The sequence below is a fragment of the Anas acuta genome, chromosome 1, assembly GCF_963932015.1.
Source record: "Anas acuta chromosome 1, bAnaAcu1.1, whole genome shotgun sequence".
In the NCBI taxonomy this organism is placed as follows: domain Eukaryota; kingdom Metazoa; phylum Chordata; class Aves; order Anseriformes; family Anatidae; genus Anas; species Anas acuta.
The window spans coordinates 97,862-124,962 of NC_088979.1; the positions used below are offsets into that span (position 1 = coordinate 97,862).

At 52.2% G+C, this 27,101-nt stretch overlaps 1 protein-coding gene across 5 annotated transcripts in view; it reads left to right on the forward strand.

Annotated features, from left to right (window-relative positions):
* The window catches only part of DCHS1 (dachsous cadherin-related 1), a 78,710-nt gene that overhangs the window by 30,485 nt on the left and 21,124 nt on the right, over positions 1 to 27,101 (forward strand). For 3 of the 5 annotated variants that reach the window (XM_068670432.1, XM_068670525.1, XM_068670380.1), the window contains 6 exons: positions 1,800 to 3,608; positions 22,633 to 22,821; positions 22,938 to 23,169; positions 24,347 to 24,583; positions 24,938 to 25,957; positions 26,142 to 26,329. In XM_068670432.1, coding sequence (XP_068526533.1) covers positions 1,857 to 3,608; positions 22,633 to 22,821; positions 22,938 to 23,169; positions 24,347 to 24,583; positions 24,938 to 25,957; positions 26,142 to 26,329 — 3,618 coding nt within the window. In that variant the 5' untranslated portion in view covers positions 1,800 to 1,856. Of the gene's footprint in view, positions 1 to 1,799; positions 3,609 to 6,698; positions 6,720 to 22,632; positions 22,822 to 22,937; positions 23,170 to 24,346; positions 24,584 to 24,937; positions 25,958 to 26,141; positions 26,330 to 27,101 lie in introns of those variants that run through there. The other 2 variants (XM_068670609.1, XM_068670702.1) reach the window with 2 other exon arrangements.

A 27,101-nucleotide genomic window follows, 5' to 3' on the forward strand; every position in this document is an offset into this window, starting at 1 on the left:
CCCCATTCCTCCAGTTCTGGATGTGTTTAGTTACCCCTTCAGCTGTAGAAATTTAATTAATTCCAATAGAAAGAGATGGACCTGACCGGGACCACTGAATTGGTGCAGGTCACCAGCTAGCAGCCCACAAGTACATGTAACTTCTTTTTACTTCTGCTCCTGAAAGAGAGGAGCAGATATGAGGATTCATATTTGCTAGGTGCAAGAACAGTGTGTGGTTTTATTTGCCATGGATGAAGTCAGGCACTGGGTGTATACATACATGTAGGTTTCTAGTTTGTATAGCCCATTGAAGTAAACAGATATATCTTCATATGAAGAAAACACTTTAAAAATTTTATTTCTGTCACTAACCCAAGATTTCCACAGGAAAAATCAACCTAAACTGATTTCCTGAGGTGGAAAAGAAGACCAAGGAATAACCATACTACATCCCCTGGAAAGGGTTAACACTGCTGTAGGGTTCTGTAGACCAAGGGCTGCCATTCTTAGTCCCTAAACTAAGGCAGTATCAGCCACCTCCGTCCCCCAAGACAGGGAGGTTCCTGCCGTCCTATGTCTGACATGAGCAGCTCCTGAGTGTGGTTATGGGACCAGCAGCAAATGCTTTCAAGAGAGTCCAAGTGTGAGCTCATGCTGCCGCCATCCCTGCAGACCACTAAGCCTCGTTTACCGGGGGCTAAAAGCAGCACTGGGGCTGGTGTTCTTCACAAGGTCCTTGACTGCTGAATTGCTTTGGCTACTCGCAGGGAGGGTGGGCAGAGCCCTTGGGGGCTGACTGCCTTTGGGCACCGGGAGTGTGTCCAGCGTGTCCAGTAGTGGTGTTGCTGCAGGGAGCTGCTCCTCCCTGCTCGTCCCTCCCCCACTGCTGCAGTGAAATGAAGCTACAGCAGGGGGAAATGGAGTGAAGGAGCCAGAATGAGCAAGGAGCAGTAAGAAGGAGACAAAGGAGGAGAGTGAGCAGGGGAGGGTGTGGGACGGGGAAGGAGCCAGAGCAGCTGGCAGTTCAGAGGGAGTTGCTGCGTTCTTACTGTACCACCACCACCCTCCATGGTACCAGCTTGGGGCATCCACAGATCTCTGTGCCAGGCCAAACAATGGGCCCTGTCCGCCCTAGGAGGACAGGATTTTATCCTGGGCATTCCCAGCTGTGGCTATGTCCTTTGCAATAGAGCCATTCTGATTTATTGTTCACTGGATGTAAGCCCACTCCAGTTCTGCTGCTCCCTTCTAGGGACACCCGATTTGCACTTCACATTTTTTTGAGCCTAAATCCCTGTTGTCCTGAAAAGCATGCTACTGGGGGGGGGGATTCAGCAGGGTCACTTGTTGGGCTCTCTCCCAGTTTAAGATTGTATTTTTCAGTATAGAGAGGTGCTAGGCTGCTGCTTGTCCAAAAATCTCTGTGGTCTTGCAGACAGCCTTTCTCAGCCTCACTGGAAGCATTCAGCTGTTAAAGGCACAGGAACCCTCTGCTGTAGGGCAGCTGACTCCAATGTTGCTGGGAGAGCTGGTGGTTGGGAAGAATGCTTGGCTGTGTAGAAAATAGCTTATGTGATAGGGTACCAGCTAGTAACCTCAGCAAGAGGTCAGGTGTGCTCTGCTTATCTGACGTAAGGCGCTGTCCTAGGCCTTCCTTCTGGGCACCCTCTGCTCTAACACCTTTTAATCTCATGAGGGATAAGTGATACAGAGCAATCAGGCAGGAGATACCTGGTAGGCTTTCCTTCCACATGTTTTTCTTTTGTCCTTCCTTTGCTGCTCCCTCTTAACCAGCCTCTGGTCTGCATTCCTTGCAGGATTAAAGCACACTGCAAAGAAGATCGAGCAACCTTCTGCTCTGCAAGTCCCTAGTAATGGAGCAGATGAAGAGGTCAGCCGTGCTTCTTCTGGAGCTGCTAATCCTTGGGGGCCTGAGAGCAGGGAAGGGCTCTGCCGTCCTGGGTACCCTGGATCTACAAATAGATGAGGAACAGCCAGCTGGCACCATCATTGGGGACATCAGTGCTGGTCTGCCACCCGGTACCAGTGCCTACATGTATTTTATATCAGCACAGGAGGGCAGTGGTGTTGCCACTGACTTGGGAATAGATGAGAACACGGGTATCATCAAAACAGCCCGTGTCCTGGACCGGGAGACCCGGGACCGTTACAGCTTCATTGCTGTTACTCCAGAGGGCATCACAGTAGAAGTGAATATCCAAGTTAATGACATCAATGATCATGCTCCAGCCTTTCCCAAGCAACACAGTACCTTCCAGATTCCAGAGCACACTCCCATTGGTAGCAGATTTCCCTTGGACCCAGCCTTTGATGCTGACAGTGGCTTGCTGAATACCCAAGGCTATGTGATTAAGGGTGACAATGTGGGGCAGGCCTTCCGCCTGGAAACACGGCGAGGACCCAATGGGGTCTTGTATTTGGATCTGGTGGTCAGCAATGTCTTAGATCGGGAGAACCGATCATCATACTCCTTGCTTTTGGAAGCCTATGATGGTGGCTCCCCTCCCAGGAGCACCCAGATGATGCTGGATATATCTATCCAGGACATCAATGACAATGCTCCTACCTTCAACCAGAGCCGCTATCATACTCTTATATCAGAGAATTTGAAACCTGGCAGCAGCATCCTTCAGGTCTTTGCCTCTGATGCAGATGAAGGAGAAAATGGGGATGTGATTTATGAGATCAACCGTCGACAGAGTGATCCTGACCAGTACTTCACCATTGACTCCCGAACTGGAGTCATCAAGCTCAACAAGGGTCTGGACTATGAAGTCAGGAAGGTGCATGAGCTGGTGGTACAGGCACGGGATAAGGCTGTCCATCCTGAGGTCACTACAGCTTTTGTCACTATCCATGTGCGTGACTACAATGACAACCAGCCCACCATGACTATCATCTTTCTGAGTGAAGATGGCTCCCCTCAGATCTCTGAGGGAGCCCAGCCCGGCCAGTATGTGGCCCGCATCTCTGTTTCTGACCCAGATTATGGTGAATACTCCAATGTCAATGTCACACTGGAGGGAGGGGATGGTAAGTTTGCCCTCACTACCAAGGACAACATCATCTACCTTATCTGTGTGGACCAGCTCCTGGATCGTGAAGAAAGAGACTCCTATGATTTGCGGGTGACAGCTACTGATTCCGGAACACCTCCACTCCGGGCAGAATCAACCTTTGTGCTGCAGGTGGTGGATATCAACGACAACCCTCCACTCTTTGACCAACAGGAGTACAAACAGAGCATTCCTGAGGTTGTGTACCCAGGCAGCTTTGTCCTGCAAGTGACAGCTCGAGACAAAGACCAGGGTCCCAATGGGGAGGTGCGGTACAGTATCATGCATGGCCATGACACCCACTCCAGCTGGTTTGCCATTGACCCTGCTACAGGTATCATCACTACTGCTGCTCCACTGGATTATGAGAAGGATCCTCAACCTCAGCTGACAGTGCTGGCCACGGACAGGGGAACTCCTGCCCTCTCTTCCTCAGCTGTGGTGCATGTGGCCCTGCAGGATGTCAATGACAATGAGCCAGTGTTCAGGAGTAATTTCTACAATGTGTCCCTGAAGGAGAACACCCCTGTTGGGACCTGCTTCTTACAGGTAGGCACAACTGTCAGGAGTTGATGTTGAGAAGGGCACAGCCAAGGCTATGAGGGGTTTGGGATGGGAGACCTGCCACTGAAGGATGTTTAGTGCAGTTTTCATGGCTTAGATAGGTCCTGATGGCAGCAGGAATGCTAGAACAAAGAAATCCCTACTCAATGTGAGTGGGAAATGGGGCAGAACAGTGTTACACCGTTTCTGCATGTAAGTACTGAGTAATATCGCTGATATTGTGGGCAAATCTCAAGGAATTCCTTTGTGCAAAGCATTTCATTGGCATCAGCTAACATTGTGCACCACAGTACAAGGGATTGCTGGCACAAGGGTGGAGCAGCCTTGCAGGCTAGGATACTAGAAATGGTGCTCAGGAACAAGGGTCAAATCTGTAGGAAGCTGCTATCTTCTTTCTACCCCTGTGAGATGATTAGGTGAAGTTCATCAGTGTTTGAAAGGCTAGTTGCGAATATTAGCATTAATTATGCATGATTGGCATTGTTATATTACCTTGGAAGCAGCATCTTTGGAATTTGAACTGAGACGCAATTGCTGCATCAGCCTTTGAGCAGTAAGAGGTCTCAGGTGAGTCCTGAAGGGATCATGCACCTCTATCAGGTTCTGTGGATGCGTGGCAGTGATGCCATTTGTATGACTCCGAAGGTCTGTTCAGGGCAACACGCTGCCTTGTCCCAGGTGGGTGGGGTGGGGCTAGGGCCAGGGCTGGGGACAGAGGTAGGGCAGAGGCCAAGGGTCGGAGTGGGCTCAGGGCCAGGGCAGGGGTGGAGCGGCTCTGGGGAGTGTGGAGGCCCCAGGTGTGCACAGGGACATCTTGGCTGCAGCAGCCCCAGGAGAAGTCCCCGCTCCTCTGTGCCGTCCGGCTCAGTGCTGCTTGCTGGGCAGGAAGGTGTTCTGGAAATGCAATTGGCGATGGCAGCTGGGCTCCTGGCCACAAACATGGGTAGAGGCAGGAGGGAGAGCAGGTTCCACAGAGGAGCTGGGGTGGCGCAGAGCCACAGGGATGGCATGAAGAAACTGTTTGGGTGTGCAAGGCCTGGCCACGGTGAGGACCGGCGCAGCGTGGGGGCCAGCCCGGCTCGCACAGCACAGGGGGAGGCGCTGGCCCGGAGGCCAGCAGCAACTGAGGATTTGGCCAGATTTCGATGGTCTTGGCTCAGCCCTCATGTTTCGTTTGGAAACAGCGCGTCTGGGCTGAGCGCAGGTAACTCCCGCGTGGCCCCAGCACAAAGCAAACAGCTCACACATCTGCTGCTGCTTCCTCTGAGCCGGGAAACGTGAGAGGATGGGAAAGGAGGCAGGCCAGGCTGCCGGCTAGGCACCGGGCCGCAGCTGGAGTGGGCCAGGTCGGGGAGCTGGGCAGATCTGGGGTTGGGAGCCTGGATCGCCTGCTGGTTCAAGCCACCCCTCCCCCAGAAGAGTCTTCCAAGGAGCCATTGGGGTCAATAGTGGCCAGCAGCCGGCACTGTCCCACGGGGTTGCTCATGTCAGCCCCTGTGTGCCCCCTGCTTTACTCCAGCTGCCTGTGACCTCCAAGCATCAGGGCTTGTCCTGCCTTCGGAGGTGAAAGGATCTGTGGCGAGGTCTGGATTTGGTCCAGACCCATGTAATATTCGCAAGAGCCCAGACCATGGGCAGGCACTACCAGCATGATGTGCAGAACACAGCTGCCAAGGCCAGCACGAAAAAAAGGGTTTGGTTCTCCATTGGACCACCATATTTCTAAGCAAGAAACCTTGGGAGGACCAGTTCTATTTTCAGATGTTGATATCTGCTCTCTGTGGGCAGGACAAAATGATGGGAAAGTGAGGAGTCAATGTGAGTGTGAGTGACCAGGAGAGACTAGCTGCAGGTCTCCTGCATGCCCACACACCCCATCTGCTCTGCCAGGTTGGTCTTTGTGTTTGGTGTACGAACAGGGCTGAGCAGAACAGGTTGCTGGCCTGAGCTCCAGAGAAGAAAGGAATCTCATAACATCTTTGTTTATTACTTGTGTTTATTATGGGCCAGGTCTCACGGTAGCAGACTCTGCATAAGCCCTAACCAAAGGAAACAGCAAACTCACAGTTCAAGTCTCAGATGAGAGAGAAATGCCAGTAGAGAAGGAGCCCAGGGAATCAGTGGACACAGCACCTTCAGGCAAGAGAGCAGGGGATAGTCAATAATCAGTTGTCTCTGTTTCTCTGTGGCCATGAGTCGATAGTATAGATGCTTTAGGGCTCATCGGACCACATTCAAGTGCTATGGTTATATGATGCAAAGCACTGTTCTGGTATAAATTCACCCTGCTGGCTTAAATTTGCTTTAAATATTCTGTTGGATTGACTTTGTACCAGCAAGCTGCATGCATGGTCAGATATTGACTTTCTGGGCCTTTCTAACTTTTCATGCTACATCAAGTATTGTCTGTCCTCTGGCACAGAGAGAGCTGTGTAACCCCCATGTTGTGAATGGTGGCTAATTTGACTGAAATGTGAATGGGATGAGATGGTGGATTACTGATTCTTGCATAGATCCAATATTAATGATTTTGGAGCCAGGGTTTACATATTTCCCTTGCACCCATACACACAGTTGTTGGGGAAGAAGATCACCACCAATCAAAAGCTGACCAGCAACACATGCAACGTATATCCATCCGTATCTTAAAATTTTGAGGACAGGTCTGATGAGCTTTTAAGTTTGATTACTGTTTTGTGGTTCTGTGGGACTGGCTATGCTGCATGCACAGCACTGGGACAGCCTCTGGGGCTGCACCATGACCTGCATGAAGTGCTCTAAGCTAGATCAGGCTGCAGGAACTGTATTACAAAAAGAGAGTCCTAAGGGATAATCCTGATGCATTGGTGATGGTACTGAAGGGGACAGCTGTGAGAGGACACAGCGAGTAGTCACACATTGGGACTGGAGCAGCAGGAAGACTAATACTGACTTTGCTGCTAGAGAGAGTGGTGGAAGGACATTGTTACATTCATTCATTTTCTTGGGACAACGGATTTGGCATTAACCTATTTTCAGACCTTTGCACGACATAGAACAGGCCTCCTCCTGCTATGAAACAAGACAAGTTTCCCAAGACAAGATCGGGAGATGCCTGTGAGCTCCTTAGGGATCAGCATGAGGAGAGGGAGTGCATCATGCTTCTGGGAGAGAGGGCTGGGAGAGCGAGTCTGGGGGTACAGAGGGACTGGGAACATGGGGGAGATGCTGGTACATGGGGAGGTTGTGGGGGAGGTGAGTGCTGTTGTTACCGCCAGAAGAGCTGCATTTGTTCCAAATTCCTGTGAAAGTTATTTCCTTGCGCTGCCAGCAGCCTCCTCCTGGGCTTGGCACAGCAGCCAGCGCCATGATTAATTCAAGTAGCATTTCCCCTGGAGCTGCAGCAGCTTTTCCACTGCAGCCGAGAGGCCCCAGCCCCTTGCGCTCCTCTCCCCCATACTCTGCTCCTCCCCCAGCCCCCTCCACAGCTCCCTCCTTCCTCTGCACTGATCTCCAGCCCCCTCACAGCTGCCCCTCTTCCCTCACCTCTGCTTTGGCCCCAGGCCCCCTAGAACTCCCCTTCCTCCTATAGTCCTTGCTCGCGCCCTCCCTCTTCCATGCTGCCCACAGCCCCACACCTGTGCACACTGCTCCCCCATAAGTGCCCGGCACTGCTCCTCCCCTCCCAGAGCCCCAGCCTGCCAGCATACTCCCCCTCCCCTTCCCTCAGTCTCTGCTCCCTCCTGTTCTTCCACACCCCTTGGCTGCTGCCAGCTGCTGTCATCTGCCCCCCAGGGACCCTTGCTGTTTTGCCCCTGGGGCAGATCTCACTGACAGTGCTCTCCCTCATGGGCATGGCCATGGGGCAGGCACCCCAGCCTCTTGGTGTTCCCCTGCTTGTCCTGCTCCCTACTCTGCTGCCCCAAGCTCCAGTATCACCTGCATGTCTTGCATCGTCATGCCCCATCCTGCTGTGCAGACCCGCTCTGAAAGCTCTCACTACCAGAGCTTTGTGCAGCCAAAGCTCAGCTCAGCACCCTTCTCTGGAGTCCTTGGCATCAGCACCCTCCAGCAGGTCACTTCCTACCCTGCACTGCTGCTGCCCCACTCAAGCCCCCTTGAGCACTCTTCCTTTGCAGGGTCGTGACTTCTGCCCTCCCTGCTCAACGTCCAAACTCGTCCACTCTGCCGAGGTTCTCAGTGGCTTTAACTCCTTGCTGCTCTAACAGAGCAGACATCTGTGTGCTTGTGTGTGTGTTTTTCTCCTACTCTTTCTGCTCCTTACTTTGCCCCTGCTCCTGGAAGAACTGGGACTCCCGGAAAGTTTGTACTCACCCTCGGGTTCCTGTAGCCAGTTGCCCAGCCTCACCCTCCACCACAGTCTTATCACCCTGCCAGTGTCTTTGATTAAACTGGTTCCCTTCCTCCTCAAACCCAAGGGCTTTGCTACATCACAGTCAATTCTTGGATGTCACAATCTGCCCCTGTGCTCCATACCTAGCTGTGTATGGATACAGCAGCCCTGCGTCTGCCCATGCTTTGGCTGTGGCTGTGGAGCTGCCAGCCAGAGCCTCACCATGTCCTGTAGCTGCTGGGCTGCAGGAGCCAGTGGTGCAGGCATGCAGGGACTGCAGCTGTGCAGAGGGGTCTCCCTGGACGTGGCACACCCCACAGCCTCAGGGTCTGACCCTCGCCTCAGCCACGCGTGCTGGACAATCACTAGGGCCGAACCCTGACCCCACACACTCCCCTGAGGCCTGAGTATGCTGGAGGCTGAGATGCAGTCCGGGAGCCAGAGACAGATCCTGAAATAGCAGCCGTGGCCGCTCCCTGGCTGCTTTTAGCTGGTCAGCAGCTGTGCCAGGGCTGGGGAGGGCAGGACGCCTGGCACACACTCAGGCAAAGGGAGCCGTGCGTGGGATCGTTGACCACACTGGCGCCAGCCTCCCCTCCTCTCCCACCAAGAGCCGTCACTCTGAGGGGCGGGAGCCCAGAGCCAGATGTTTGCCAAAGCCACAGCGTAACATGTGCGTAGCAGAGATCCAGCCGGGGCAGGGCTCCAGATGAGCTCCCTGCCTGCTGACTGTGCTTGCTGGAGATGAGGAGGATAGCCAGAGAACGGCTGCTGAGAAGCGCTCCATCCTTTTCATGAACTGTGGACTGCACAGGGGAGTAGAGAGGTCAGTAGTAAGGCTGGGAGGACAAAGATGGCTGTATTCAAGGGACTCTGGTGTTGCCCTCTAGATGGATCTGTGGGAGGGAAAAGCCTTGACTCCAGGTGATGCAGCTGAGGACTCTAGTGTGCGGCTTTGCTTCTCCATCCATCCTCTGCTCTGAAAGAACCTAAAAGCTTTGTGGTGCCTTGGTTCTACTTCCTTGCATCTTGTCTTGCCAGGGTAGTAGGAGGATGGTGAAATAACAAGACCTCAAAGCTTCGATGGCCATGTTTGTCCTGCCAATTCTCCATGTGGTGTGGAGAGGCACACCTTCCACCTTCCCAGCATCTGCCATCCTTTGCTCAAAGCAGTCATAGCTCCCTGAGATTCATGCTGTGGTTTCTTCCTAACCCTGCAACAACTTGCTGCTCTTTTGCATCCACTGCTGCTACTTTGACTGCATTAGTCTCATGGGTACCCTTTTGCCCAGCTGCTCTTGACAAGTGGCTGCAGGCTATACAAGCAAAGTTTTGAACCAAACAGGAAAGAAGAGTCAGGTAGCAGATGCTGCTGCACAGTGGTCCCAGGGCTGTGTGCAGGGCTGATGGAGCAGAGCCACTCTTTCAGAAGGACTAAAGCTGACTGGAGTTCTGGGATGTTCAGAAGGGCCTTTGGCTGCAGATCACAGAATGACAAAGGCTGAGATTGAAGGGACCTCTTGTAATCATCTAATCCAATCTCCCTGCTCAAGCAGAGCTACTCAGAGCTGGCTGCCCAAAATCCTGAATCCACAATGCCTATGGGCAACCTGTGACAGTGCTCAGTCACCTGCCCAGTAAATAAATGCTTCCTGATGTTCAGACAGAACCTCCTGTGCTCCAGCTGGTGTCCACTGCCTCTTGTCCTGGCACTACCACAGAAAAGAGCTGGGCTCCAACATCTTTGCACCCTCCCTTCAGGTATTTACAGACACTGACGAGATTCCCAAGCTTTCTCTTCTCCGGGCTGTACAGTGCCAGCTCTCTCAACCTCTCCTCCTGTCAGAGATGGTACAGTCCCTTCAGCATCTTTATGTCCACCAGGCCCCCCAGGTCCGTTTCTGTCAGGCAGCATTCCACCTTGGGAGCTCCCAGCATGTCCTGGTGCCTGGACTTGTTCCTCCCCAGGGGCAGGACTTTGCACTTCTTGGTGAACTCCGTGACGTTTCTGTCATCCCATTCCTCCAGCCAGTCCAGGTCCCTCTGGAGGGCAGCACAACCCCCTGGTGTATCCGCCACTCCTCTCAGTTTTGTGCCATCTGCAGCCTTGCTGAGGTTACACTCTGCCCCATCACCCAGACCATTCATGAAGATATTAAACAGGACTGGACATGGTATTGACCCCCAGGACTCATTACTGGCCTCCAACTAGACTGCACCACTGACCATTACACTCTGTGTCCTGTCATTCAGCCTGTTTTCTATCTACCTCACTGTCTGCCCATCCAGCCCATACATCACCAGCTTGTCTGTGAGGATCCTGTGCAGCACAGCGTCAAACGCTTAACTGAAGTCTAGGCAGACTATATCCACTACATTCCCCTTATCTATCAGGCCAGTCGCTTCATCATCGAAGCTTCTCCAGTTGGTCAAGCATGAGTTTCCCTTGGTGAATCCATGCTGACTGCTCCTGAAGATGTTCTTGCCCTTGGTGTGCCTAGAAATGGTCCCAGGACGAGTGGCTCCAGCACCTCCCCCAGGATCAAGGTGAGGCTGACCGCCTCTAATTTCCAGCTTGGAATGGGCTGCTCTTGGGCCTGAAGAAGGTGATCCTTGAATACTAACCAGCTTTCCTGGGGTCCACTCCTCTCCAGGGCCATATCCCACAGGGCTCTTCTGAGCAGGTCCTTGAAGAGGCCAAAGTCTGTTCTCCTGAAGTTCAGGGTTGTGAACACGCAGTGCACCCTCCCCGTTGCCCTGAGGATCTTGAAAGCCACCATCTCCTGGTCACTGCAGCCAGGGCTGACTTTGATCTTCCCCTTCCCAACATGCCCCTCCTTGTTGGTGCGGATGAGCTCCAGTGGAGCACCTCTCCTCATTGGCTTCTCTATTGCTTGGAGAAGGAAGTTATCACTAACACACTCTAGGAACCTCCTGGATTACTTATGCCCTGCTGGGTTGTCCCTCCAGCAGATATTCACAGAATCACAGAATCATCTAGGTTGGAAGAGACCTCCAAGATCATCTAGTCCAACCTCTCACCTAACACTAACAAGTCCTCCACTAAACCATATCACTGAGCTCTACATCTAAACGTCTTTTAAAGACCTCCAGGGATGGTGACTCCACCACTTCCCTGGGCAGCCCATTCCAATGCCTAACAACCCTTTCGGTAAAGAAGTTCTTCCTAATATCCAACCTAAAACTCCCCTGCTGCAACGTTAGCCCATTCCCCCTCGTCCTGTCACCAGGCACGTGGGAGAACAGACCAACCCCCACCTCGCTACAGCCTCCTTTAAGGTATCTGTAGAGAGCGATAAGGTCACCCCTGAGCCTCCTTTTCTCCAGGCTGAACAAGCCCAGCTCCCTCAGCCGCTCCTCGTAGGACTTGTTCTCCAGGCCCCTCATCAGCTTCGTCGCCCTTCTCTGGACTTGCTCGAGCACCTCAATGTCCTTCTTGTAGCGATGGGCCCAAAACTGAACACAGTACTCGAGGTGCGGCCTCACCAGAGCCAAGTACAGGGGGACAATGACAACCAGTACCCCCAGATTCCTTTCCACGGGGCTGCTCTCCAGCCTCTCATCCCCGAGTCTGTATGTACAGCTAGGGTTGCTTCTTTAGTCTGTCCATATAAATCTGTGTGCCAGGCCCCTAACTATCTCCTACAGTTTTTCAATATCCTTCGTGAATGGAGGGAACCAAAAATGTAGATAGGTGTCCAGGTGTGGCTTCCCCGTATGCCAGGCTGAGGGGGATGACTTTTTCCTGTGACCTGCTGCTTGCCCTTCTAATGTTGCACAGTGTGTTGATTGCCTTCTTTGCAATGAAAACATACTATAGACTTCATTCAGTGTCTACCCCAATTCCATTTAGATCTCAGCAGGACTGCAACTTGAGTTGGTTCCCAGGCTGTACCAGTTATGGGGTTGTTCTGCTTCAGGTGCAGAGCTTTGTACTTTTATTGAACGTAATGAGGTTTCTGCTGACTCAGTTCTTAAAACTTCTCTCTGGATCTAAGTTCTGCTGTGCAACATATCAGATGCCCCTCCTAAGTCCAGCTCCCTCAGCCGCTCCTTGTAGGACTTGTTCTCCAGGCCCCTCACCAGCTTCGTCGCCCTTCTCTGGACCCGCTCGAGCACCTCCATGTCCTTCTTGTAGCGATGGGCCCAAAACTGAACACAGTACTCGAGGTGCGGCCTCACCAGAGCCAAGTACAGGGGGACAATCACTTCCCTAGCCCTGCTGGCCATGCTGCTTCTTTCAAGCCAGGATGCTGTTGGCCTTCTTGGCCACCTGGGCACACTGCTGGCTCATATTCAGCCAGCTATCAACCAATACCCCCAGGTCCCTTTATGCCAGACAGCTTTCCAGCCAATCTTCCCCCAGCCTGTAGTGTTGTGCCTCAAGTGCAGGATCTGGCACTTACCCTTGTTGAACTTCATACAGTTGGCCTCAGCCAATACATCCAGCCTATACAGATCCTCCTGCAAAGCCTTTCTACCCTTGCGCAGATCAACACATGCACCTAACTTGGTGTCATAAGTTAGGTGGTTGAAGCCCCCCATGAGGGTCCTGCCCCTCCTGTATGTCTACAGAGGGCCTCATCTGCTTGTTCTTCCTGGTCAAGTGGCCTGTAGCAGACACCCACTATAACATCACTTTTCCAGTCCGTCCCTTTAATCTTAACCCATAAATTCTCATCTGGCTCTTCATCCACCTCCAGGCAAAGCTCCATGCACTCTTTCTGCTCTCCCATACAAATGACCCCTCCCCATCTTCCCAGCCTGTCTTTCCAAAAGAGCCTGTATCCCTCCATTGCAACACTCCAGTCATAGGAGCCATCCCACCATGTCTCCATGATCCCAACATGGTAATAGCCCTGCAATTGTACACACACATCTACGTCATCACGGTGTGTGTTTTTTTTTTTTTTTTTTCCCATACGGTGTGCATTAGTGTACAGGCACTTAAGAGAGGCATCCCAGCATAGAAACAGTTTGGGAGATTTCTCTGTAATGGTGCCTTGTAGGCGCTTCCCTGCCTCCATGCAAGTGCTGGACATGACCCTGGTTAAGCCCCATTTTGCTGATTTTATGATCCATTCCTGTAGTCTATTTCTCATTACTGCTACTACCTCGGAGTCTAATTGTGCTCTTTTAAGACTAAGAGGTGGTAGTTCTCAGAAACTCTTCCCTTATTGGTACTGGTGAGTGGACTAGACAACCCACCTCCTCCCTGGACAAAACAGCCACATGCTCAGATAGAGTTTTCCAGCTTGCAGCTGTCCTGTTCTAGCCTGTAGAACACCGTTCTCTAAAGGGAAATCCTTTGCCATGAAGAGATAATGAATGCATCCTGCTATTGTGTATGGGAAGTGTTTCTGCCAGCAATCAGCTCCTTGCTCTTGAAGACAGAGGGAGATTTGAGACCCATCCTGCTGTAGTCCAGAACGAAGCCAGAGCAAAGCAGTTCCAGTGCTCCCACTTGTCTTTGGGTTTTGTTATGATGTGCTTGGCTGCAACATGGTATTTCTCTGTAACCTGTTGTAGTTGCGTAGGGCAGACATAGCATTATTTCTGCTACAATGCCTCTGTGCCTTGCTCTCTCAGTCTGCCTACAGCATGCTACTGGGACAACCCAGCCTTCTCTCAGCCCAGGGTGCACCGGTGTCCCCCCCTGCACACCATGCTAGCCATGGCCAGGTCTAGTCTGCAACAGGCTAATACACCTCTCCCATGTCCTACAGCATACCCCATCCTTATCTGCATCTTGTGCCCCATGCTGTTCCACTATATCCTAGGCCTCAGATGCTCCCATGGATGCTATCATTGGCACCTTTCTGTTGTCACCCCCAGTAACACCTCCATCATCTCACTGTATTGCTATCTTCCTCCACCACCCCTTATCCAGGGTACCTCCCCAGCCATCCAGTGTTGCCTCTCAGTTCTGTGAGGGACGTACAGATCCGGCACCTGCTTGGGCTTGGGGCACTCCTGGCCTCTTCTCATGTCTGCCACCCGCATTGCAGGGCAGCCAGCTTGGTCCCAAACTGTCAGGGTATGCTCACAGCACCCTGTTTCAGGGCCAGCCAGAGCTGGTTGCTTTCCAGCAGTGCAGAGTTCAAGAAAAATGCACTCTGCTCTGGAATTCCTTACTTCTGGGTACTGTGATATCAAACTGTGTAAATTAAGAAAGTAAATACTCACATTCACAGAGAAAAATCCACCACACGCTTTAAGCACAAGGACATCAATGCTAATCCAAGAAGTTGAGGCTGGTACAGTGTGCCAAGGAGTGGCAGTACAGGAGGGAAGTCTCTGAATCATAGACCCCGGCTCTCACAAAGATCTTCAGTTTCCCAGGCCAACAAGGGGTGACACACAGTTGGACCAGGTGTTCACTAAAAGGAAGAACTGCCTAAGGATGTGGTAATCAATGATAGCCTTGGCTCTAGCAACCATGAAATAATAGTAATGTTCAGTATCCTAAAGGGAGTAAGGAAGGAGAATAGTACAGACCAAGGACTTAAGACCTCAGCTTCTACAGGGATGTGTTAGATGGAAGGGTTCTCATGGGAAGCAGGTCTGAAGACCAAAGCACAGGAAAGCTGGTAAGCCTTTAGGACATCATCTTCCAAGCACAAGAACAGTCCATCCCAGCAGTCGGGAAAACAAGGTTACATATCAGGAGACTGCTTTGGTTAAGCAGAGACCTGTAGGCTAAGCTGCAAAAATGCAGCATATGGGAGGTAGACACAGAGGCAAGCTACAAAGGAAGAGATTATAAACAGTGCCTGGGCATATAGGGGTCATATCAAGAAAGCTAAACTTCAGGTGAGACTTGTGAAGAAAACTGAGGGTAGTAAGAAGAGCTTCTACCACTGTATTGGTAGCAGGAGGCGAAATAAGGACTTACTGCTGAATGGGGTGGGTGATTTAGTGACAGCAGACTGAGACACTCAATGCCTCCTTTATCTTGGTCTTCACCAACAAGCCCTCCCAGGCCCTTCATGCTTATTGAAAGGGTTCAGAGAGCTTCTTGACAGGGTTTAGGATTGAGTCAGTATTTCTTCAGTGACCTTGACCCATATGAATCCATGGGACGCAACAGGCTGCATCAAAGGGTGCTGACAGAAATGGACTTGTAGAAGTGCTCTTTCAAATGTGGTGGAGACCAGAGGAGATCCCTGACAACTGGAGGAAAAGCACCCTGGCTTCAAAAAAAGGCCAAAGGGATTATCTGGAGAGCCTACCCTGTTGTCAGTGTCGCTTTGGTCTCTGGAAAAATCATGGAATTAGTACTCTTGGACCATGTGTTTGGCCACACAGAGGAAATTGGGAAGGCAGCAGCCAGCAAAGATTGAGCAAGACTAAATCATGACTGAGCAGTCTGTTTGCTTTCTGTGGTTCATGGCCTGGATCTGTTAGTGAAGGGAGAGCAGTGGATGATGACTGCCTTGACTTTAACAAGGATTTTGACACCTTCTCCCAAGGAGAAGGTCATGGCTTGGAGAGGCACAACCTGGTGGGTAAGAAGTAGGTTTCTGTATAGTTGGGCTCAAAGACTAGTGGCTCGTGAGTTGTGCTATACTTGGAGGCGGGGGCCAAGTGGAGCACCACATCCCTAGAGAATGAGAGCCCATTGGCAGAGGTGGAAACATGAGTTTCAGGCTGGATCTAGGAAAAGGCTTTCCCCATGAGGACTGTCCGGTAGTGGAGCAGGTTGCCCAGAGAGGCTGTGCAGCCTCCTGTGCTCTCCTTCCTTGTGTCCATTGGGCTGGGCAAATGCAAGGCATTTGGGAGTGCTCCAGCAACACAGTCCCCAGATGCCTGTTAATCTAATGGACAGGGGTTTGCAGGACTAGCTGGTTTTTTCCTCACATACCTGCATTACTACAAGAAGGCAGGAGCCTTGTGACAAGCTGAAGACATACAGCATCCTATCAAACAGAATCACAGAATCACAGAATCATCTAGGTTGGAAGAGACCTCCAAGATCACCCGTCCAACCTCTCACCTAACACTAACAAGTCCTCCACTAAACCATATCACTAAGCTCTAAATCTAAACATCTTTTAAAGACCTCCAGGGATGGTGACTCACCCCACATGCATGACCCACCATGGGGGTCTGCAGTTGTCCCCACTTCTGTTCATAGCCCACAACAGGAGTCACAGCATACTGAGGTCCTGTGGGGAACAGCAACAGGCACAGATTCCCAGGAGGAGGTTTTTCCAACAGAATCTGCATCTCCCAGACACATAAACATGCCCACTGCCAACAGCAGTGATTCAGTATATTACATCTCACATAGCCTCTACTTACTGGTGTCACACAGCAGAATATTCACATGTTCCTGTGCTCCTTTTCTGTTCCCTTAACCTTTCTTTCAGGCTCTCTCCTGCAGTACGTCTTTGGCTTTACTGACCACCTGTACTTGGTCTCTGCCAATCTCTAGCACCTACTAAACTTCTTTTTTGTATAACACATGGTCTGTCTTGGGTGTTCTCACAGTTCCAGCATTCCCAGGGGCCATTTTTCATAGCACTCTTTCCCCTCCTGGCATCCTGCAAGGGTAAAACCTCTTCTTGCTGGCACATGTTGAGAGTTCCAGGTGATATGTAGCCAAAGAGAGAAAATACTCCCTGGTAAAGAAAATAAGAAAGAAGCAGGAACTACTTTCCCAAGAGCCATGAGAGACCCACTGCATTTGGCTTGGAATGGGTTTATACTAAGCTAAAGATGCAGCATTGGCTTCCTAGCCTGTATCTGTCACCAGACCCTGCTGGATTAGGCACTGTCAGACCCAGGCTGCATGGCTTGCAAAGAGCCACAGCCACCCCTCCGCCAGCAAACAGCATGGGCTGAATGCTCCCTAAGTGAAGAAGGCAAGCCAGGACCCACATGCAACCCAGGCAGTGACCCCACTGATGGTTGCGGTCCCACACGATCCAAACATGGTGAGCAGAGCCAAGTGCTGGTAATATGGTCCATTGACAGTCCTGGGCAAAGCAAGCAAGAGCCAGTTTCAGCGTCCTTCCAGAGAGTCAGGTCAAGGCCACATGTAGATAGGGACAGAGACAGAGATAGAGTTAAGGCTACAATATACATCTGAGGGGTCTGTCCAGGAGGTGAGCTGCCTACAGCATAGGTCTGGGGTCAATCTAGGAGGCAGGACTAGACACAGTGTCGGAGATGAGTACGCTAACATAGCTCTGGCCAGGCATGGGTGCCCAGACCTGAGCTTGAATGGAGCCCCTAGAGCCATGGACAGAAGGTGTGGGCTAGGTTCCCTGGTTGAGGCTCATCAGGGCCATTAAAGCCTATTAGTGCCCTTAGGGCTCAGATTCTCCACCATCTACCTCTTTAAGGAGGATATTAGTTTGTGTCAGGCAATGTCAGCTCCACGTTACTCTGTAGCAGGTACCACTCAGCCAAGACCATGCAGCTAAGGCACAGAGGGCAGTGATCAGAAGGATCCCATTCCCTTAATTAATTAATTATTCACTCCTAGTTCATATCTGAATCCTAAAAAGATAGGCTGGCAGTTCTAAGACTATTTGGAAATAGGCTGCATGCCTGTGGGGTTGGTTTGTTTGTTTGTTTTGTATGTGTTTGTTTGTTTTTTATTTCTTTCTTACATCAGATGAGGGAAATAATAGAATATGAGAGAGACTACCCCCAACAACACACTGTGCAGCAGCACAGACCAAAAGCTGGGTTGCAGAGGAAAAGCTGACAGAGGAGAAATTAAGATTTTGCTTCCTGCACAAGTGAAGCAAAAGGCAGAAGAGGCAGGAGGAAGCAAGGGAGAGTGTGCCTCTTCAATATGATGGACCAGCCTGAAAAACGAGCATCCTAATGCTACTGAAGGCATTAGCCTGGAGATCTGGTTGGAGACAAGGGGGATGGAGACTGACCTTAGGGCCTCACAAAAATCCCTTTAAGGGATTCTGCATTTCACTGCAGACTTTGGAGACAAAATGTTCAGTATGGGTAGTTGTTCATCGGTTCTGCTGCCATGTTCCAAAGCAGGATGGGAGAGAGGGGACAAAGGCACTCAAATGCTGACAGCAGCTGAGTGGGCAGCAAGCCCTTACGGACAACCCCAGCAGGACATTTTGTGCATCATACAGCACCTCAGCATCTACACGGGTTGTGTGTGACCACAGTAAAAAGGCTGAATGTGTTCTCAAGTCTGTATGCAGGCTGAACTGTGAATATTAAGTGTTTAGCCAGATACTGTATACTCAGAGCTAGGAATATCACAACAGCCATGTCAATACTGGTATGTAAAAGGCATGGTAGCAGGAGAAATGTACTAATTGAAAAACACACAAAAATGTGAAATATTAAAACAAAATAGCTACAGTTTGGCACCGTCACCCACAAGGATCACTGAGTGCAAATCCTGGCTCCATACAGGACCACCCAAAAATCAAACTGTATGTCTGAATATTGTCCTGTTTAATATCTTCATGAATGGTCTGGGTGATGGGGCAGAGTGTAACCTCAGCAAGGCTGCAGATGGCACAAAACTGAGAGGAGTGGCGGATACACCAGGGGGTTGTGCTGCCCTCCAGAGGGACCTGGACTGGCTGGAGGAATGGGATGACAGAAACGTCACGGAGTTCACCAAGAAGTGCAAAGTCCTGCCCCTGGGGAGGAACAAGTCCAGGCACCAGGACATGCTGGGAGCTCCCAAGGTGGAATGCTGCCTGACAGAAACGGACCTGGGGGGCCTGGTGGACATAAAGATGCTGAAGGGACTGTACCATCTCTGACAGGAGGAGAGGTTGAGAGAGCTGGCACTGTACAGCCCAGAGAAGAGAAAGCTTGGGAATCTCATCAGTGTCTGTAAATACCTGAAGGGAACACTATCTCTTCTTAGCATATAGGGTTGTAGCTGCACATTCTGTAGCCTTGGACAGAAACACAGCATGCACTTTGGCTCTACACATTGTGCCTAGTGTGACCATGGTGATCCTGCAAGCTTGTGCAGGTGTTCTCTACAGGTGAAGTGACACCACAGCTTTGTCCACGTCTCGTATCTTCAGGCCGACCTTCTGAGCACATGCAGGTGTCTTATGCAGGTGTCTTTTATGCACGTGGGGACATGCAAGTGTCTTGGACAAAAGTGCAGTGGTCCTGTGAGCTCATGTAGGGACCTCATATTGGTGTTGTGATCCTGCAGGTTAGTGTATTTCCCATACTCACACAGTGCCCCTGCAAGTTCATGCAGGTGTCTTGTTCCCAGCTGCAGCCTTCTCCTCTCCTTTCTCCTCCCACATAAACTCCTCCTGGGAAGAGCCAGTCTTGGCTCTGCAGGATATTCAAAATCAGAGGCGGGGCTGCTGCAGAGGATCCACTCAAGCTCAGAGGTCTGACTCCTGCAGACACACTTTCAAGCAGCAGCCCTTGCACAACCCCAAGTGGAGGGCTCTCCCATAGACAGGCTGACCCCATTTTCCTAATTTCTCAGGCAAAAGTCAGGAGCCTCCTAAATTACAGTAAATCCAGCTGTTCCAAAATTTTGGGTGGGCTCTAAATAGAGAGCCTGGGGCTGATCTGGATTAGCTTTTAGCAAAGTTCCTAGAAAAATGTCCAGACTTGGTTTAAAAAATTCCAGGAGTGGTGAATTTGCCACAGGCCTTGCTGAGCCATTTTGGTGGTTAATTAACCTCACAGATAAAAATGTGCAGTGTCCCAGATTGCCTGTGCTCTGCAGTCTGCAGCCATGGATCCCAGCTGTGCATGCCTGATGGACTGTGGTGTCTGCCATACCTAGTGGCTGATCAAACACTGCACTGCCACTTGGAGAAGTGCCCAGGCAGCATCACTCCCTACCAGAGACAGCATCGTGCTGGCCTTCAGGGGCTGTCAGGCCCCACAAGCATGGGCTAGCTAAAGGCAAGCAGCCAGCCCCATCCCACAGGAGGCAGGCAGAGGGCATCAGCGGTCTGCAGGCAAGGAGGGCTTGGGCTGGGGCCACTAGGTACAGTCCTGTGCCCTCTCCATACAGTGACAGACACAATGTGAATTGTACAGCAGCCCCACACTGAGCTAACATGCTCCGCTGCTCCTTCAGATGTGTTTGCTGTTCCTATGGCTTTTCTCTAGACTTTGGTTTAGCACCACGCAGCCAAGTAAGACAAGGACCAGACACAAATCTACAGTGCTGGTATAGCAGTGACACAACCTCTCTTGGACACTAAGTGGTCTTGTGCACAAACTGTTTGTGCTAGACCTCTTACCTGCTTCTTGAGGGGCCATCAAAACGGGACAGGGAGGTGGAGTGATAGATACACATGAATGGGGAACTTCTCTCAGGATCCCTTGCACTGGCTGTACAGCTAGGTTTGTGTCTGTTGCCAGACTCTTGGCTCCATCAGGCATTCCTGCAGGGAGATGGCACTGGGTACTGGGGAGCAGGCAGGGAGATGATACTGTATTGTATGATAGTGAGAGCTCACCTGTTTCTCCCCTGTTCCCAAAACCTGACCCAGCTCCTGTGGCAGAAAGCTGGAGTTCCAGATAACTTCCCCTGTAGGTGTCTGTCTTATGACAGGTCAGATTCATACTCTAATATGAACAACTCCAACTGCTATCTGTCTTTATCATTAGGTCTCTGACTTAACACCCTCCTGTTGCTCCCTGACAGCCTCAGCTTGATATCTGGGGCTCTAGATGGATTCTGATCTGAATGATGCAGGTTTATAGTAATCGCATCCAGACTTGGGGCCCTCATGCTGCACCTCACCTGTGGCCCTGCCAACCAGATACTCAGCCTGTGCTGCACACAGTGACCATTTCCACTTAGTGGCCCCATCCCAGCCTACTTCATGAGCCCTCTGCAGCCAGCCATGCCCTGCTCTGAACCCCTGAGCCAAAGCTTCCTCAAGCCAGGAGCTCCTGGCATGTCCAAGATGCTGTTGCTACTGCAGGAGCAAGGAGAACACAGCAAAGGGAGCTGAGGCAGGATGGAGGGAGGAGTTTGAACAGAGTGGGAGGCAGGTGGGGCCAGTTCCCTGGGCTGCTGTCATGGCACCTGTGTCTCTGAGTGCTCTGCATCTGGAGCAGTGAGGGAGATCTTGTTCTATGGCACTTCTTCCAGCAGCTGCTGTATGGTAGGGGAGCAGATCTTCTCTGAAGGGAGCACTGTGCTTGTTGTCGATGTGAACTCAGCTTCTCTTCCTTGGCGTCCCCTTGGAAAAGGCCTTGGGGCAGGAGGGCTGGCGGGGGAATGTCACAGGTGCTGCCTCCCCTCCCTGGGGGAGGGGCTGTGGATGCCAGGCAGGAGAAACAGCAAGGGGCTCCCTCAGGTGCTGCCTCCCCTTCTGTGGTGAGAGCATAGTGCGGTCCTACCTTTTCCCACTTTATTCCTTCTTCCCTGGCCCAGCAGTCTCTGGTCTCACTCTGGTTGTTCGTCCATCTCTGAGGATCTGGTGGTAGCTCAGGTTGGGGGCCCTGCCCGTAGGAAGGAGCTGTTTGCAGCCCCCAGCTGGGCCCTTTCCTTGGCGCGCATGCAACGTTCCTGTGCTTCTCGCTCACGGGAGCCGAGGCCCCAGCGCTGCTGCTGGGAGGAGCTGTGGCTGACGAGGCCTGAACTCCACTTCACCCGGGCCTGGCCCAGCTGCCTCCCTCCTGGCTCCGTCCTCCAGCTTTGTTCTCCACACCGAGCTCCCAGCTGGTGAAAGAGCCGTGGGCAGTGATGCTGCGGTCAGGGGGAAGAAGCTGTTTTCTACTGAGCTGAGCTGCAAAGAGACAGAGGTGGAGCAGGACCTTGCAGACAGGGAGCAGTTTTAATCTTCCTGCTGTGTCTGTAGATGCTAATGTAAAGCCTGTGCCACGGGGTCTGGTAGGTCCAGCTGTCAGAGGGCAATGCCACCCCCAGGCATTCTTCTCAAAGCCCAGGGCTGCCAGGCACAGAGCTCTGACAGTGGGACAGAGCCTGGGACATGGGTAAGGAGGGTCTGGTTTGCTTCTCAGCTTGTCTTAAGTGTCCTTGCAGAAGAGAAAGAGCAGAGGGCCAAGGCCAGCTGCTGCTTGAGTGTGGGTTGTCTCTGGATGGCCAATCAAGCTGGGTGCGGGAGGGATGCTTGTCTGCTAGATCTTTGGCATCTCTGCACCTTTTTGCACCCCCATCCTCCCCCTGTACAGCCTTTTTCTTTGCTAAGGGAAGTCTGTAGACCTGGGCAGTGGATGTTGCCCCAGGGTTGCAAGAAAGGTTTTACCTGGAACAAGCCACCTCTGGCATGCAGGCACCCATGGCAGCGCTGTAGACAGCAAGCATGGTGCAGCTCTTGCGAGTCTGCAATGCAGTGCTCCCCAGCCCTGTGTCCCCTCCTGGGAAGTGCCAGTGTAGGCTGACCCTGGGGTGCCTGCTTCTGCCTGCCACTGCCTAGGGCACCACCTGAATATGTGTGACCCTGCAGGACCTGTCCTCCTTCAGAGAATGCTGCAGAGGAAGTCATCTTGTCTGGGACAAGGATGTCAGGAGTGAGTCATTAACAGTCAGAATGCTTTGCTGTGGCCACCTTTGAGGGCTGTGCAGTAATTGTGGGCTGTGGAGTAGAGGACAGTAACGGGTTATGAAAGTGGTGGGCTGGGTCTGTCTGCTTAGGCTGGTGGTCTCAATAGTGCTGCCCTGCTTAAGTAGTGCCTTCTCCTATCCAGGTGACAGCCACCGATGCTGACAGCGGCCTCTTTGGCTCCCTTTCCTACTCTGTTGGTTCTGGCATCGGCAGTGTGGTCCCCACACAGTTCAGCATCGACAAGAACACGGGGCAACTGTGTACGGTGCAGCCTCTGGACCGTGATGAGGGCACGTCTGCCTATGATTTCACCATCACTGCTGTTGATGGGGTGAGTGCTGCAGATGCCAATGGGGATGCAATGCTGCTGTCGCAGCACTGTGCAGGGGATACAATTGTCCTCGCCCCTGCTGTTTGCCCCATCTCTGATCTGTTTTTTTTCCACAGGGTGGCTTGAACTCCATGGTGTATGTGAAGGTTTTCCTGGAGGACATAAACGACAATCGGCCAGTGTTCTACCCACTAGAGTATGCTGCCAGCATTAGCACACAGAGCATGCCGGGTACAGCTGTGCTGCGTGTTACTGCCCATGACAAGGATGAAGGTCTGCATGGAAAAGTGACCTACCGCATTGTCTTGGGGAACTCACCCCCTCTCTTCTCTATCAACAAGGACACAGGTAAGAGAGCTCAGGGCCAGCCAGAGGAAGCATCAGCCAGAGCAGTGGGATGTGGGAAGATGTGAAAGTCATTCTGAATGTTTCTGTTTGGCCAACTCAGCAATTCAGGCTGCCACCAGAATATGTCTGTTCCTCTCCTGGATATTTCTTCCTTGTCCCAGTGTCTTGATCTCCCAGCTGCCCATTCTGAGACTCAATCTCTGACTCCTTGGTTCTGCTCCCTGCTCTCTTCTTTATTTGTCCCCTTTTTCTTCCTCATTTTCATTGTCATCCCGAACTCAGTGCACCTTTCCTCCTGCATGCTGCTTGTTTTGTCTCATCAAGCTTTATCCTGCTTAGTTTCTTGTCCCTGCCCAGTTGCCTCCTCTCTCCTGATCAATTTACTCTCTTCCCTCATAACGCTATTAGCCACACAGTCCAACCTTTCTCATTGCCTGTCTTGTCTCTTGCCTTCTTTGGCCACCAAAGTCAGACCAGTTTCTGCTGGGGAGGTGCGTGCATGGGTATATGGTGCCAGTGCCCTCAGTGGGACAGGATGGTGTCCTGTGCTTGGCAGAGGCATCAGGGTCTGCCCACATTGGTCCCCAGGTTGCCAAAATTTGGCTGGGATGAGAACAGGCCTACTGGCCATCCTAATGCAGGCCCACCTCCTTTGTAGGATTTGTCTTGGAAGGTTCTGCAGTTCTACATTTCCTCAGGAGCCTACTCACAGCCCAGATCCCACCTGCCACTGCTGCACCCTGACCATTGCCCTGTGCCCCCGCATCAGAAGTTCTGTTCCCTCCTTCCCCTCTCCCAAGACCTGCTCTCTGTCTTACTTGTCACAGCCTTCATTGCTGCTTAGCTCAGGACTAGACTTGAGGCTGAGAAGAGAGAATTTGGGGAGCTTTTCCCATCAGGGTTCCTATTTACTCCAATTCTTCCATGGCAAGTTGCCTTGAGGCACACACTGTTTGCTACCCTTTTAGGTTTCTCATTTCCAGATCAATCTGATCTAGCTGGTGGCATCCCTGCCCATGGCATGGGTGTTGGGACTATATGATCTTTAAGGTCCCTTCCAACCCAAGCACCGTTCTATGATTCTACAAATTTCAAGCTTATAGTTTGTCCTGTTGCTCTGGTGCCACGTGATGTAGGGGTGCAGGCTTAGTGCCCTCTGAACGTCTTTATTCCCTAGGTGTCATCTCCCTCTCATGGTCCCTGAGTGGTAAAGCCAACACCCTGGTGCAGCTGGTGATCTCTGCACAAGATGGAGGAGGCCTACAGGCACAGCCAAATGCCCGAGTGAACATCAGCATCGTAGAGGGCACAGTCTCGCCCCCCATCTTTGAGCAAGCCCAGTACTTCTTCACAGTGCCTGAGGACATTTTGCAGGGCACCAACGTGGGGGCTGTCCGTGCCCAGAATCCTCCAGGTATGGGCCTGGCACTTTTATATGCAGTCACTTTCCGCTGTTCCTGCATTGTTTTGAAAGTCTGGTATCACACTTCCTCAGAGAGCAACCCCATTCTGGGAGCTCCATGCATGCTCAAAGGCATGCACATCTGAATGTGCACCCCAAGATTGTCATTCTGTTCCAGTACTTGCTGTCAAACATGCTTTGTGTACACACACACCATGCACACAAACATGCACAGTGCTGCTCTATATCTCCAGACCAGAGTCTGCCCTAAACAGCAATGTCCAGCCCTGCTGCTGTCTGTAGCAGGCTGAGGAGGTGGGCCAGGTACACAAATCATTCCTCCTGTCTTCATTTCCCTATCTGCAGGTCATGCCGATGACATCTTTTATTCCATCTCCTCGGGGGATCCTCATGGCTATTTTTCCATTGACTCTGGATCTGGGCAGCTCCGCACCAGCCTGCCTCTTGATCATGAGTCTCAGGCAGTCCTCATTCTAGATGTCCAGGCCCGAAGTGGTTCACCCCCTGCCTATAGCAACACCCGTGTGAAAATCTCTGTGTCAGATGTGAATGACAATGCACCAGTGTTCCCAGCCAGCTCTGACTCCATTCTGCTGCCAGAAGCCACAGAGCCTGGGACTACAGTGTACACTTTGCAGGCTGAGGACCGTGACAGTGGTGCCAATGGTCAGGTGAACTTTGAGCTGGTGTCAGGAGGTGATGGCACCTTCAGTGTTGAGCGCTCAACAGGGGCAGTGCGACTGGTCGGGGCACTGCAGTATGAAGCCAGCGCAGCGTACAGGCTGGCCATTGTGGCCCGAGACAGTGGAGTTCCCCAGCTCAGCTCCACCTTCACACTCCTGGTGCATGTGCAAGCTGAGCATGACAATGGACCCATCTTTGACACACTCACCTATCGTGTGGAGGTGCGGGAAGGTGTGCCTGTCTCCACTCGCTTCCTGCAGGTGCGGGCCCTGGCACGCGATGCAGAAGCCATGACCCTTACCTACCACTTGCGTGCAGATGGGGATGCTGCCAGCTTTGGCATCATGCCTGAGAGTGGTTGGCTGTATGTCAAAAGTGCCCTGGACCGGGAGACACGGGACCTGTATGTGCTCACAGTGCTGGCATCGGCAGGAGGCAGTGCCACAGGGGGGGAAGCCCGGAAAACAGGCACCAGCACTGTACGAATCAGCATCACTGATGAGAATGACAACAGCCCTCGGCTGAGTGAGGAGCGTTACTTCTTCACTGTTCCTGAGAATCAGGCTCCTGGTAGCAGTGTGGGAAGGGTGATGGCAAGTGACCGGGATGCTGGACAGAATAGCCGTCTCACCTACCGTCTGCTTCAGCATGAGCCCAACTTCCTTATCCACACACAGACAGGTGAGAGTCCCCCTGGTTTCTTGGGCTGGGGCTGGCTGGGGAAAATACCCAGGGCAGGTCAAAAGTGATGCAGGCCAGGCCAGTATCACGACAAATTAGTCATCTTCCTACCCCTGCAGTGCTGGGCTCCCCAGCAACACACTTGAGCACAGGCCCTTCTCTAAAGAGGATTTCTCCCTCACAGGGGAGCTCAGCACCAAGCACAGCCTAGACCGCGAGCAGCAGTCCAGCTACCAACTGTTGGTGATTGTGCAGGATGGAGGAGCACCACCCCGCAGTGCCACAGGAACCATCTATGTCACTGTCCTGGATGAAAATGACAACACTCCTGCTTTCCTTCATGTGGCCAGTGGTCAGGAACTGCCTGTGCAGGTAGGTGCAGCAGGCTCAGGTCCTAGTGGGGCAGCAGCATGGTAGCCTCTGGGCTTGGGGGCAGGTAGGGGAAGGGCACACAGCAGAGTCTCAGGGTGGGAGAGCAGTCACAGGTTGCACCCATGCAGCAGCCAGGGCAGTCTGGCAAATCTGAGGGAGATGTGCTAAGATGGGCATGCCCTTGGGAAATAGAGGCCTCCTTGTACACAGAGTGGGGACTGCAAAGGGCTCTGGTGCCAATAGGACTGAGCAGCAGGCAGAAGGTCTTGGCTCACAGCTGCTTGCAAGGAGGAAAGGTGAAGGGGAGCCCCAAACCTGAGCCAGCAGACCCAGGAGTAAAACGCTCACAAGCAGGCAGGCATGGGGTGCATTTATCTTCTGGGTCTCAGGACTTTCAGCATAGCCACTGAGGTTTCTGGGAGGTCAAGAAAGCACTGCCCAGGTTGTTGAGAATCTGTGACGGGCTCCAACCCAGCTTTCCCTCTCAGTATGGCCTGGTGGCTGTGGTCACCCATGCTCCCAGTGTGCTGTGGACTGAGCTATGTCTGTGCTGCTGAAGAAAAGTGGTAAGGACCAGACCTCATCTCCCAGCCCTGCTCTGCTGTGGCCCCTCTGGAGCAGCTTCTGTGGCCAGGACACCAGCAGTGATGGAGGGCAGGGTGGGCGATGTAGACCCTGTCCTCATTCTGTATGGAATGGGGAGCACCTACAACTGAAAGGATGCACTTGCACTGCATCCTTACAGCACTTCAGGCAGCCTGCTCAAAGCCAC